The 13,996-nt window shown below is 41.4% G+C and overlaps 1 protein-coding gene across 5 annotated transcripts in view; it reads left to right on the top strand.

Annotated features, from left to right (window-relative positions):
* The window catches only part of ilf3b (interleukin enhancer binding factor 3b), a 71,623-nt gene that overhangs the window by 30,459 nt on the left and 27,168 nt on the right, over positions 1-13,996 (top strand). For all 5 annotated transcript variants that reach the window (XM_080216690.1, XM_080216688.1, XM_080216686.1 and 2 more), the window contains 5 exons: positions 3,598-3,689; positions 4,137-4,232; positions 5,915-6,026; positions 6,602-6,699; positions 6,787-6,898. In XM_080216690.1, the coding sequence (XP_080072816.1) occupies positions 3,598-3,689; positions 4,137-4,232; positions 5,915-6,026; positions 6,602-6,699; positions 6,787-6,898 (510 nt within the window). The remainder of the gene's footprint in view (positions 1-3,597; positions 3,690-4,136; positions 4,233-5,914; positions 6,027-6,601; positions 6,700-6,786; positions 6,899-13,996) is intronic.

The following is a 13,996-nucleotide window of genomic DNA, read 5'->3' as shown; positions in this document are numbered from 1 at the left end:
GCTGGGGGGGGCGGGGGGGGGGGGTGACTTACACCTGTAAGTGCAGACCCAAATATGGAGCTGGGTTATACAGTAATCCCGCATTTAGAGCGCTTTCCGATATCTTGTTTTCATTTTAGAGTAAGTTCCCTGTTGGAGAACATTTTCTAATGGTGCTGTCAGCCTCAACATTGGTACTTTGTTTAAGACAATTAATTAATCTCAAGGGATTGCTCCTGTCATTATTCCTGAATGATTGCTGGACTATCCTGATGGAACAGGAGCTGATTCCCAGCCTCTCCTGTCAGCCACCTTGAGCTATTTGCAAGGATGGATCTGTAACCTTTTGTGGGTCCCCATTGAACAGCCAGTCAAAGCACCAGAACTCCAGGCCCAATAGTGATCCTGGTCTCCGGGCTTGGCTCTCAACCCTCCCTGTGTTGTGGGGTTGAGAAGGCTGAAACTATTCTGCCATTTCCTGCTTTCCACCATGGCGTGTTTCCTGTGTCAAGAGGAGGAGCAGCCAACTCAGGAATGTAACCCACTTTATTTTCCGATTAATGCATTTTCATTTAGCACGCTATTTGCCTGAAACATATTAGACATACTAAATGGGGAATTACTGTACTGGTGAATTTTTTTAAGCTCTTTTATATTGTATGGGCACAACACTTAGAGGAGCATAGTCTTGGATGAATAGCACTCTCACTTTTGAGTGTTAAGTCTTCCAAAAGTGACTAGTCTAGTTCTGCCATATTAGAGTATGTACCAATCATTTTGTTGTGGCCTGAAAATCCCATTTATTACGATCCATTGACGTTGAGATTGTTGTCATCAGAGGTCACCTTTTATGTCTATCCCTTTAAAATTGTCTTGCCTTACTGTGTACCTTCCTATGGCAGCTGAGGCATCCATGGTGTGTAGTATACTGCAGCTTTACATCCTATAACTGCTTGACATGTTATCTTTGCAATTGTAGCCTTTTGGTGGCCCAATACACAGTTAAGTGTTCTCGCTACTTTAAATCTCTTTGTAATAAAATGACTTCAGACTTCGGAACAAATGTTCAGAAGCCTTCAAACTAAGTTGAGAATTGTCCTTGACTGTGCATGTATTCAAGTTGTTCAAAAACTACTGGTTTATACGCGAGTTAAGTTTGCATTGCAGCAAAAATGACTGTTGGGTCTTTTTCAACTGTTGCTTAACTTCTGAAAAAGACGACCTGATACATGGCTGGCAGAGTTTTAGGTAAAGTTTGCCTCTTCATAGCCTGATTTGAATCCAACATTTTTATCCATTTTGAGCTGTTGAAGTAACCATGTGTGGAATCTCAAATCAGCAGTCACACTCGTTTGAGGTTTTAGTTACAGGTTTTTCCATTAAAGGCTAACAGTTTTCTTCCAGGAGGCTGTTGATTAGGTATACTCAGAAACTTGGATTATTTTGTGGTAGAAGTGAAAGTGAGGGCAAAGATTAAGCGGCTTGATGGTAACTAAATGAGTTTAAGAGCTTAAATGCTGACCTGTCCCTGGCTGGCAATTATCATTAGACTAGAACCTTATTGTGAATTATGACAGGTTTCTGTTTTATTATTATCAATGTAATATGATCAAATTGACTGGAGAATAATACTGTCTACTGAGAAAATGTTGCTTTCCAGAATATTTTGGGAACTGGGCGGCTTTGTAAATTGGACTCTGGGCTTTTATCTTTGACTCATCTAGATGTAACAAATTTGGGATGAAATTCCCTTGTCTAGCTTTTCAGCCCCATGTGAAGTGGTCTAGGCAGTCACAGCAGTAGTGCTGTGGGGCAGTGCCAGAAGCATTCAATATCCCCAGTTTGGTACCAGAGTATATATCTCTCCTCCAAAGTGACTATATTGGTCATCTTGAATGTGAATTTTCTTTTAAGGTGCTACTCTTCTTTTATGAATAAACTTTGATTGCTTTGCAATCAAACCTTTGGTTTAACTTGACAGATTTCAGAGCAAGCAGTGGAAGTTACTTATTTGGCAAATGTAAGTGGTTGGAAAGTTTCTGTTGGGAGGAGTTCAGGAAGCCAGTGCAAGTCTCTGGTTGCTGAGCTTTCAACATCATGGGGTGCATAGGCTATAAGCCAGGTGGCATGCTTCCAGTCATCTTGTTGCCACAGAACTCATTTTTTGGATGATAGTTCAGGATTCCATGCGTAAAACTGGTCATGTTGTTCTAGCTTTATTAACTAAGCTTTCCCTTGAGTATAGTTATTTCATGCAAAAGACATATATATATTTGACAAGCTAAAAGCAAAATACTGCAGATATTGGAAACTGAAACAAAAACACAAAATGCTAGAAAATTTCAACAGGTCTGACAGCATCTAGGGAGAGAATAGAGCCAACGTTTTGAGTCTAAATCACCCTTCGTTAGAGCTCTGGGTGATCTACACTCAACACAGCATTTCCTGTTTTTATATTAGCAAGCTGCTGTGTTGTCCTCTGCTACCCTTATTTTTACATTGTTTAAGTTCTATGCAGTAGGTGTTTATTCCAAATTTTATCAGCCAATAAAGTCAATATGATATACTCTTAGCTCATTTGCCCTTGGTTTCATATTTGAAAGCAGCTGCTACAGGATAGATAACTCAGCAGAGGTTTGAGTTTGCTACTGGAACTGCCTGGTTCCTGTTGCTCGGTGGGTCAGGACAGTTACATAAGTTTCTTGATGGCTTTGGGCTCATTACTCACAAACACCCATGACAAACTGAGCTTATTTGAAACTCTGGTCAGTAATGGAACTACCAGACCATTCAGTTTTGCTGCAGTGCAGACATCACCAAGTTTTGAATATGCAGTGGGAAACTGAGCAGTGTAAAGTTGGAGCTAATCTCTCATTTGATGTCGAAAGCCTATGCATCAACTTGTTAGACTTGAGATAATGATCTTAATCTGAACAGCCACAGTTTAAGCACACACAACTGCTTTGTGCAGACTCTTGTAACAGTTTCCCACTGTATATAAACATTTTTATGGTGTTTTTGATCTTTTTGATATTGCCTGTGGATTTACTATTTCATCACGTCTACCAAGCCTTCTAGTTTGTCAATTCTTTTAGGGACGCTGGACCTTTGACCAACTGGACGCTCTCTGTCATGGGGGCCTGGGCAGTCGACCCTCGTGGGCAGAGGGGGTTTCCCCCGGACAGAGGCCTAAGCCTACTTGATAGTTGCCTTTTTATGGTTTCTAGCTTAGCTCATTAAACACATTGTTATATTAGGTAATACCTCATAACAGATAGAATAGTGTTCCCTGCACCAACGGCAGTACAATGCATTTAGGCCCATAGCAACTATGTAGGACAGCATTTTAAAGTAATGAATAATGCAGACTTAATATTACAGGTGATAGTGTACACCCCTTCAAGCTCAGTCTGCTCATTTGGTGTTAAGGTGTAGACTAGTGTTCTCCAAGATTAGCTACAAACTAAAGTAGATTCAATAGAAATGATGAGAGAGTGTTCACTATAACTTGACTTTGGTGGGGAGCCCTGTTTGCCCAATAGGATGCTGCCGCTCCCCGCCGCATGACAGAAACCCCTTGGTCAAACTGCCTGTCTTCTTATTCCACTCCATCAATAGAAACAGTAACGATGAGTGAGCCTGCGGATGTATTGGACAGGCAGAAATGCCTAACCGCCTTGGCGTCCCTGCGACACGCCAAATGGTTCCAGGTTTGGATCTTGTTCTTACATTATTGTCTAAAGTAGAAAGTTTTTTATTAAAATTATTGATTCTGTTCAGTTATTAATTATATGTTGAATTGATATTGGAATTTTAAATTTCTGTGCAACACTTAGCTTCTGTCGCTGCACAGCTGCTAATAAGCACTTAAGTAAACGAGTGTAATCTTAGTAAGATGACAGCTCTTCGTTTGGGGAGGGGGTTTCAGGGATTAATCTGTTAATTTTTGTGTATTATTGCATTGTTGCTGCTTTGTTTTAAGAGTAATTTTGCTCACTTTTAAAATGCTAGATTGATATGTAGCCCTCATTTATAAATGTAAAGACTTTTTTACCCTTGACAAAGTAGCACTGCAGATTTGAAAGTTGGCATTTTATACTGAATTTATTTGTAGGTCAATAACTGAGACACTAACTTTCTGCTCACCGATTTTATAGGCCAGGGCAAACGGGCTGAAGTCATGTGTCATTGTCATCCGTGTTCTCCGGGATTTATGTTCAAGAGTTCCCACCTGGGCGCCGCTTAAAGGATGGGTATGTGAACATTTTTTCTAGCTTATTACTCCTGTTGTCAGAGTTATCATTTGGTTAGCGCTGCTGCCTCACAGCACCAGGGACTCAGGTTCGATTCCTGGCTCGGGTTGCTGTCTGTGGAGTTTGCACGTTCTCCCTGTATCTGAGTGGGTTTCCTCCAAGTGCGCTGGTTTCCTCCCACAGTCTGAAAGACGGGCTAGTTAGGTACATTTGAATGCCGGAATATAACGACTAAGGGAATTTCACAGTAACTTCATTGCAATGTTAATGTAAGCTTTACATGTGACTAATAAATAAACTTTAATTTGAAGTTTTCTGCTTGTTGGCTTGTGTGCATGGGAAATTATCTTTCAGTTGGACTCTAACTGGAGTTTGTTCTTGTAGTTGTATTTTTTTATTCGTTCATGGATTGTGGGACTCAGTGGAAAAGGCAGAATTTATTGCCCAGTCCTAGTTTCCCTTGAGAGATTGCTCGGTCTCCTTAACATAGCCAGGGTTCTTCACCTGTGCCTGAAGCTGCATGTGATTCAATTTCCAATTTTTTTTTAGTATTAATTGTTCAACCATTACTTTTCATCTAGTGTAGTACACCCACATTGCTGTCAAGATGCAGGGGTCCGATCCGGTGACAAAGAAGGAATGGAGATGTGTTTGCAGCTCAGAATAAATGACTTGGAATGGAATTTGCAGACAGTGGTGTTTCCATGGTTCTAATCAGCCAGACATTTATTTCTGGCTGATAAACGTCACTGGTTTAAAAGTTGATTGCCAAGTTGTTGCAGTGCATCATGTCTGGTGCATACTCCTGCTACTGCAGTGATAGAGGGAGTGAATGTTTAAGATGTTGGGTGAAATTGTAATCAAACGGCAGTTTAATTGTTTCCTGTGTTGCTGGAATTGCACTAATCCGGGCAATTGGAGAGTCTTCCACCAAACTCATCTGGTGCTTTGTAGATGGTGGAAAGATCTTGGGTAGTCAGAAGGTGCATTACTTGCTGTAGAATTCCCAGCATCTGGCTTCCTTTTGGAGCCATGGTATTTGGTTGATTCAGTTCAATTTCTGGTCCATGGTGAACCCCAGAATGTTGATGTGGGATTCGGTGATTGTAATGTCATTAAATGGCTTGAGAAAATGGTTGGATTTTTACTTATGCCAATGGGAATTGCCTGTTATTTACATACCAAGTAAGATTCTTGCCACGTTAACAGCCCAAGCCCGAATATTGCCCAGGTCCTGCTGTGGACAGAGCCTGCTTTAGTACAGTATCTAAGGTGGTGCCAACAGAACTGAATGTTTGAGCAGTCATCCGTGAATGTTCCCACTCGTAAGCTTACGATGACGGGAATGTTACTGAAACAGCTGAAGCTGTTTTCTTCAGCGACTGATTCCTTCCCTTCCACCTTCTATTTATTTCCTCCATTCTTCCCCCCTCACCATACAAACCTCTAACAAGTTTAATTGCTGTCTTGAATAATACCAGTTTGCCTGGGTATTGAAACTTTAAATATTATCTTGGTAGGACATCAGATGTTATCTTCACTGACTATTATTAGCATCCAGTCTATATGTGCTTTAGTTTGTGAATACTTCTAGCCGGTATCATGTTACTTATGTAGAGACTGATTTGAGTATGCCACATAAACATCATAGCAAAGTATTAAATTTGATCTTTTGTTTTCAGCCTTTAGAATTGATCTGTGAAAAAGCAATTGGAACTGCTAACAGACCTCTGGGTGCAGGAGAGGCAATGCGAAGAGTCTTGGAGTGTCTGGCTTCTGGAATTCTAATGTTAGGTATGTGCTTGGCCAAATGCAAACAAATAATTGAAATTGTTAGATATATTTATCATTTCTACTTTTAATTTTATTTTCTGCCTCTCTGACTCTTTGGTACAACTATAAGTCATCAGTTAAAAAAATTGATGATGTGCAGCTGTTTGGAGTTCCAACAAGCTGGCGCTACTGGAAGTCCCAAAGCTAGGCCCTGCCTGGCCTATGTAACTTTACCACAAGGTCACCTCTTTGTTGAGGTGAAGGAAGCACATGATGGTGATGTCAACTTGCTACTGTTAAGGTCACTGGAACAACGGGGAAGTCACTTTTTTCCCCATTCTATGTCAGATCATATGAAGCAAGGACATGAGGAAATAGCACCACTGAGAGGCCTTTTCAGTTGGAGTTTCAGTAGGCGCACAAGTCTATAGACTGCTTTCCAGTTTCTGTTTCAATTGTCCTAAGATGCCATGGTCCTAAGTTGTGACGTTAGTCAGCTGCTTCTATTGGTCTGTATTTTCAGCTTATTGGAAGAAATTGTTTCTGCTTTGATCTCTATTTTCCTCCTCTGACACTCTCCTTTGAACTGGCTATAGATGGACCTGGTATCTACGATCCATGTGAAAAAGAAGCTACAGATGCTATTGGCAGTCTTACCAGACAGCAAAGAGAGGACATAACCCAAAGCAGTCAGGTAAAACTAACCTGCATTTAATGAGCTTGTTTCTGTGCTTCTAAATTGTATTACATTAACTATGTTAAAATGTTCATGTATGTTTAGCATGCACTGCGCCTGGCTGCTTTTGGACAGTTGCATAAAGTATTGGGAATGGATCCACTACCTTCTAAACTTCCTAGAAAACCTAAAAATGAAAATCCAGTGGATTATACAGGTAGGAAATGAAGCCGTTTCATTTCAATTGTAAATAGCTTTGTGTTTCCACTATTTGCATCACACCTATCCATCTAAATATTTACAGATCAAATTTAAGTTCCAACTTTTTTCTGATTGGTGCTAATTAAGTAATAATCAAATACTAGGTGATCTCAGTTGTAATGATGTTGGTTACAGAAAGTGCCTGTTAAGGAAGTCTTTGTAATCTTCATTTGTTAATAGCATGTGTTTGTTTGCTGATGTATGTATATAGTTGCAGGTAGCTAAGGGTACAAGCAAGCAACTATCTCCATCTGTAGGTCTTGAGACATCTCTGGCCAACATCTCACCAATCCTAAGCCTTAGTCATGTGGCTTTGTACATCACTGTGTGGATGATACTGTACTTAGTCTTTTTTTAATCCTGTATATACCAGACCTTTATACTACATCTCCGCCAAGTCTTTATCTCGTGGATATGGAGTTATGTTCATTTACTTCAGGTTATTTACTTCATTGTTATAAGTCTTACACATTTACCTTATTGTGACAGCTTTCATGCTGTTACATCATTACAACATTCTCACTGCTCCATCTCTATTCTCCTCATCCAGTCCTTAACACAGAAACTAGAAGCAGGAGTAGGCCATTCGGTCCTTCAAGCTGCTGTACCATTCTTCTTGATCATGGCTGATCACTGAATTCAGTATCCTGATCCCCCTTCCTCCCATTTTCCTTGATCCCGTTAGCTGCAGGAGCAAAATCTAATTTTTTTTTCTAGAAATCAGACAACAGTTTGGCCTCAAGCATCAAGTTTGACTGCCAACTGGCCTTGAATTCCACATATTCACCACCCTCTGGGTGAAGAAACCTCTCCTCACCTTCATTCTGGACTCTCCCACCATTGGGAACGTTGTTTCTGAATCTACCTATCTAACCCTGTTCGGATTTTGTAAGTTTCTATGAGATCCCCTCTCTCTTCTAACGCCAGTGAATGCAATCCTAACAGACTTAGTCTCTCCTCATATGACAGAACTCCCATCCCAGGAATCAGCCTGGTAAATCTTTTGCTGCACTCCCTCTACAGCAAGGACATCCTTCCTCAGATAAGGACACCAAAACTGCACACAATACTCCAGGTGTGGCCTTTCCAGCACCCTATACAATTGCAGCAAAACATCCCTATCCCTATCTTCAAATCCTCTCGCTGTGAAGGCCAACATACCATTTGCCACCTTTTCTGCCTGTTGCACCTGTATTTTCAGTGACTGCTGCACGAGGACTCCAAGGTCTTGTTGAATATCCACCCCTCGATTTGCAACCATTCAAGTAATAATCTGTCTTCCTATTATTGCTACTAAAATGGATAACTTTGCATTTATCTACATTATACTGCATCAGCTATGTAGATGTCCACACACTGAGTCTGTCCTAATCATGCTGAAGCATCTCTGCATCCTCCTCACAGCTCACTTTCCCACCAACTTTGTATCAGCTGCAAATTTGGAGATAATACATTCAGTTCCCCCTTCCAAATCATTAATATACAGTGTGAACAGTTGGGGTCCTAGCACAGATCCCTGTTGAACTCCACTTGCCACTGCCGGCCAATCAGAAAAAGACCCATTCGTGCCAACTCTTTGCTTCCTATCTGCTAACTAGCTTTCTACCTATGAAGACATTACTTGTAATCCCATGTGCTTTAGCTTCACATAGGAGACTTGTGTGAGACCTTGTTGAAAGCCTTCTGAAAGTCTAAATAAACCACATCCACTGGTTCTCCTTGGTCAACTCTACTAGTTACACCCTCAAAAAAATTCCAATACATTCGTCAAGCATGATTTCACTTTTGTAAATCCATGCTGACTTCTTGTCTGATTATACCACTGCCTTCCAAATTAAGTTAAGAGGTTCAGGCGGCCTGGGTGTTTTATAACTCTTCCAAATTTTGTCTCTGTTCTGTTGGAAGAGTTGCAGGCATTGTTGCTTCTGGTTCTTCTTGGCTTTGAAGTTTGACAAACATTTGGATATGCATTCATTATTTTCTTTTTGTTTTACGTTGAATCACGTGGCCATGTTGCGTTGATCCATGATGGCTCTTGCTTGCACTTGTTTCGTATGTGATGGATGAGAATAACTATTTGTTTCCTTGGTGCTGCTGCTTTTCTTTCTCTGTGTGGGCTGTCTTGATACTCTGAGGCAGAGTATTCCTATGGTGCGAAGGTGGTTTAGTGCTATGCTCAACTGTGTTTTGTTGATAATGGGAGACTGCTACCAGTATTCCTTGGGGTCATGGTATACTGACTGGAAGCTGATTGATTTGATTAATTTTTGTCATTTATTAGTATACAGAGAAAAGTATTGTTTCTTGTGCACTATACTGACAAAACATTGTACACAGAGAAGGAAAGGAGAGGTTGCAGAATGTTGTGCCACAGTTATAGCTAGGCAGTAGAGAAAGATCAACTTAATATAATGTAGGCCCGCTCAAAAGTCTGGCAGCAGGAGGGAAGAAGCTGTTCTTGAGTCGGTTGATACATGACCTCAGGCTTTTGCATCTTTTTCCCGAAATAAGGTGGAAGAGAGAATGTCCGGGGTGCGTGGGTAGCTGCTTTTCTGAAGCAATGGGAATTGTAGACAGTGTCAGTGGATGGGAGGCTGGTTTGAGTGATAGGCTGGGCTTCGTTCACGACCCTTTTGTAGTTTCTTGCGGTCTTGGACAGAGCAGTACGAAACAATCAAGCTGTAATACAACCAGAAAAATGGTCTATCTATAAGTGTTGGCGAGAGTCATAGTGGACACATCAAATTTCCTTAGTCTTCTGAGAAAGTTGAGGCATTGGTGGGCTTTCTTAACCATAGTGCCGGCATGGAGGGACCAGGACAGGTCTTTGGTGGCCTGGACACCTAGAAAGTTGAAGCGCTTGACCACTTCCACTTCAGTGTACGACCTGTCGACGTAGGCAGGGGCATGTCCTCCACTACGTTTCCTAAAATCGGTGCCTGAATCTTTTGTTGACATTGAGGGAGAGATTATTGTCATCACACCAGTTCAGCAGATTCTCTTTCTCATTGTTTGAGTTTCAACCTATTATGGTGGTGTGGTGTCAGCAGCAAACTTGAAAATCAAGTTGGAGGGGAATTTGGCCACACAGTCATAGGTGTATAAAGAGTATGGTAAGGGGCTGAGTAAACAGCCTTTTAGGACACCGGTGTTGAGGATGATTGTGGAGAAGCATTTGTTGCCTATCCTTACTGATTGTGGTCTGTGAGTTAGGAAGTCTAGGATCCACTTGCAGAGGGAGGAACTGAGCCCTTGGCCTCAGAGTTTGGAGATGAGTTTCATAGGAATAATGGTGTTGAAGGCTGAACTGTAGTCAATAAATAGGAGTCTGACATTAGTGTTTTTGTTATCTAGGTGTTCCAGGGTTGAGTGTAGGGCTGGGGAAGATGCTGTCTGTGGACCTGTTGCAGCGAATGGCTAATTGTAGGCAATCTGGGAGGGCAGAATTGAGTTGTGTTGTGATTTAATCTTTTGAAGCACTTCATAATGATGGATGTCAGAGCCACTGGACGATGGCCATTAAGGCACGCTGCCTGGCTTTTCTTAGGGACAGGGATGATGGTCGTCTTATTGATGCCAAGAGGGACCTCAGATTGGTGTAAAGAGCGGTTAAAGATGTCTGCAAATACCCCCACCAGCTCGTCTGTGCAGGATCTAGTGTTCTGTCAGGTACCCATTCTGGGATTGCTGTCTTGACGCACTGTACCATCATCATAATTGGAGATGAAGATTCTCAGACCAATTCTTCTTAGTTACACTTCCAGTGGAGCTATCATGATAAAAAGCAAATTACTGCAGATACTGGAATCTGAAACCAAAAGAGAAAATGCTGGAAAGTCTTAGCAGGTCTGGCAGCATCTGTAAGGAGAGAAAAAAGCTGACGTTTTGTGTCCAGATGACCCTTTGTCAAAGCGATTTCATGGTATCTTGTGAACAGTAGGTTGATCTAACTAGTAAGGACTTCCCAATATCTGGAATGATAATGGACAACCCTGCACCATAAGAGGAGATTGAATGTGAAATTGAAGTGGGAATACCCTTTTTAATGTTTGAGTACTTGGGACCATGCCATTCTGGCTTGCTGAAGACATCCTTTGCCATTGGAAATAGGTGTCTCCACTCAGGAGGGAGACAGAGAGAGAGGCTGGTTGCGGATGGTGTACGTTAGCTCAAGTTCTTTTCACTACCATGCCTCAGTGGTTCTAAGATCACGGCAGTGATTGCGATCGTCTGTTATTTGAAGCCATTGAGCTTTGCACCATTGTTCTTTGTCTGACAGGCCTGTTATTATTGTACCTGAATCCAATTTAAAATTTATTAGATGACCATTTACCAGAATGACAGCATTCCAGAATGAAAAACCAAAATCTTTGAAGCATGACTATCTTTTGTTTGCGTTTTTCAGTCTCGACCTCGTGGATTATCTGTGCAGTTCTGGGATTTTGACTTGCCCAGTTTGTCAAAGTATCCATTTCTGTTGTATTAGGCTTTAGTCACAGATAATGGACCTCTCTTGTGAGATTGCTTTGCACTGCAATGCTGGCAAGGTCACCCTGCTGAATGGTTCCTGAATTACTTTCCCTGACTTGGATTGCCCCTGCGCCTTTGTAACTGATGAGCTGGACTTATGGTTGTCTTGTGCCCCATGTTGTATTCTCCCCCTTGGGATTATCCTGTGTTACTCATATATCTCAAGGCCAACTAGCTGGTTTACCTTCATCTTTGGCTTGTAGGAGATCAGAATGTGAATCATCTTCAGTGCCCACCATGATGATGTTTCTGAATCTCCATATTCATGCCCCTCTGCCATCCTGCAGCGATATTTCCAAAGGAATTGAGAAGTTCCCCAGGCTGTTGAACTCTCATTGAAATTAGCTCTTTCCAATATTTTGTTGGCTCTTACGTTCACTGAAAACAATGGCTTTCTGGCACTTAACAATTCTAGCGGATTTCATGAAATAATGATGGCAGGCTTCTGGAAGAAGAATTTTTAACAGGATGCACAGGTTGGCTGTGTGCCAACTTGAGTTATTCAGTGATGTAGCGTGTCAAGTAGCAATGCATTTAAATTAACTGCAGGTTTGCTGGTTAAGGAATTGGATGGTTGTTCCCGAGAGTTGAGCAAGTTTTTATTTTACGTAGGATTGGCTGCAGTCCGGAAATTGAGAAAGATTTAGCTCACTCTTGCAGACTCTGCAAATTCAGCACACTGAAGCTAGACTTCCAAAGCACATTCAGTGGAGTTTTCTGTTGCGGTGGAATCTCTGCTTTCTTCGCAGCTTTTTCTGACAGATTTTTGCAGAGTTGTAGCTTTGGCAGCTACTTTCAGTTCAGAATCTGTTGGAAATTTTACTTAGTTTTTCGGCATTCTTGTGAGGTTAAGGGGTTTTTTTGGTCCCAACTGACGCTGTCATAATGATATTGGTTATAGAATATGTCTGTTAAGGAAGGTCTTATGCTAACAGTCCTATTAACTACTTCTAACTATATACAAACTTGCAGTAAAGGGTACAGGCATGGTGTTACAGACCCCCAGAAGAAATAGGTTGGATTTGTGGGTATTAGGAATAGGTTATGGCTTAAATTTTAACTTGTATTCTTTGCGTGGGTTTAGAATGGTGGAACCTGGGTCTAGTTTCGTTTTGGAATCAGTTTATACAACTTATATTTTTAATTAAGTTGTACGACCCTTGAAGTTAAAGAACAAAGTAGACAAGATACTGCGCTGCAACCGAACAGATCCCAAGAGGAGTTTTTAAGTTAAAAGCAAAAGAGTGGAAATCTGTAACTGGTCCTGTTTGATAAAGTCAAGCGTGAGAACTAGAGGGAGACTTGGTGTTTAGACAGAGGAAGCTGCTGGAAGCAAAGTTGGAACAAAATGAGATTGCAAGTAGACAATACATCAACAAAGACAACTAAAGGATTGTGTGATGATATAGTGCTATTTTGCTATATTTGATGTAAACAGTGGGGCTGCTTTGAGAGGCAGTGTTTTGTAAGAGTCACTTTATCTGGGAAAACATATAGTAAGTCCTAAGAATGCAGGATTAAGAACTGATTCTAGCTAGGTATGTTAATTTGCTTTTAGTTTACTTATGTACTCCCAGGATTTTAGATTAAGCATGCAAAGTCATGAGAATCTCTCGTGGGTAATGGAAGGAGCTAAGTTTGCAGGAAAAACAGTTCCATTTTCATTTTAAACAACAATTGCTGCCTAGGGCTGGTTGAAGAAAAAAGCGTCCCTCTCCAGAGGCACAAATAAGTGCATTCCCCTTAGAGTAAAGGGCAAGGCTGGCAGAAGTCAGGAACCCTAGATGAGTCGGGATATTGAGGCCCTGGTCAAGAAGAAGAAAGAGGCACATGATGTGCATAGGCAGCTGGGATCAAGTGAATCCCTTCAAGGGCATAGGGGATGTGGGAGTAGAGTTAAGAGAGAAATCAGGAGGGCAAAAAGAGGACACAAATTTGTTTTGGCAGATAAGGCAAAGGAGAATCCAAAGAGCTTTTACAAATACATAAAGGGCAAAAGAGTAACAAGGAGAGAGTAGGACCTCTTAAGGATCAATAAAATAATCTGTGTGCGGACCTATAAGGGATGGGTGAGATCCTAAATAAATATTTCTCATCAGTATTTACTGTTGAGAAAAGCATAGATGTTGGGGAACTTGGGGAATTAAATATTGATGTCTTGAGGAGTGTACATATTATAGAGAAGGAAGTGCTGGAAGTCTTAAAGCACGTCAAGTTGATAAATCTGCAGGACCTGATGAGGTATATCCCAGGACGTTGTGGGAGGCTAGGGAGGAAATTGTGGGTCCCCTAGCCGAGATATTTGAATCATCGATAGTCACAGGTGAGGTGCCTGAAGATTGGAGAGTGACAGATGTTGTGCCTTTGTTTAAAAAGGGCTGCAGGGAAAAGCCTGAGAACTACAGACCAGTGAGCCTCACATCTGTGGTGGGTAAATTGTCGGAAGATATTTTGAGAGACAGGATCTACGGGCATTGAGAGATGCAAGGACTGATTGGGGACAGCATGGCTTTGTGAGTGGAAA

Source organism: Carcharhinus amblyrhynchos, chromosome 33 (genome assembly GCF_965287045.1).
Source record: "Carcharhinus amblyrhynchos chromosome 33, sCarAmb.v2.hapA, whole genome shotgun sequence".
Classification (NCBI taxonomy): domain Eukaryota; kingdom Metazoa; phylum Chordata; class Chondrichthyes; order Carcharhiniformes; family Carcharhinidae; genus Carcharhinus; species Carcharhinus amblyrhynchos.
Note: the sequence above shows the minus strand (reverse complement) of the source record. Positions and strands in the feature narration are given on the sequence as shown.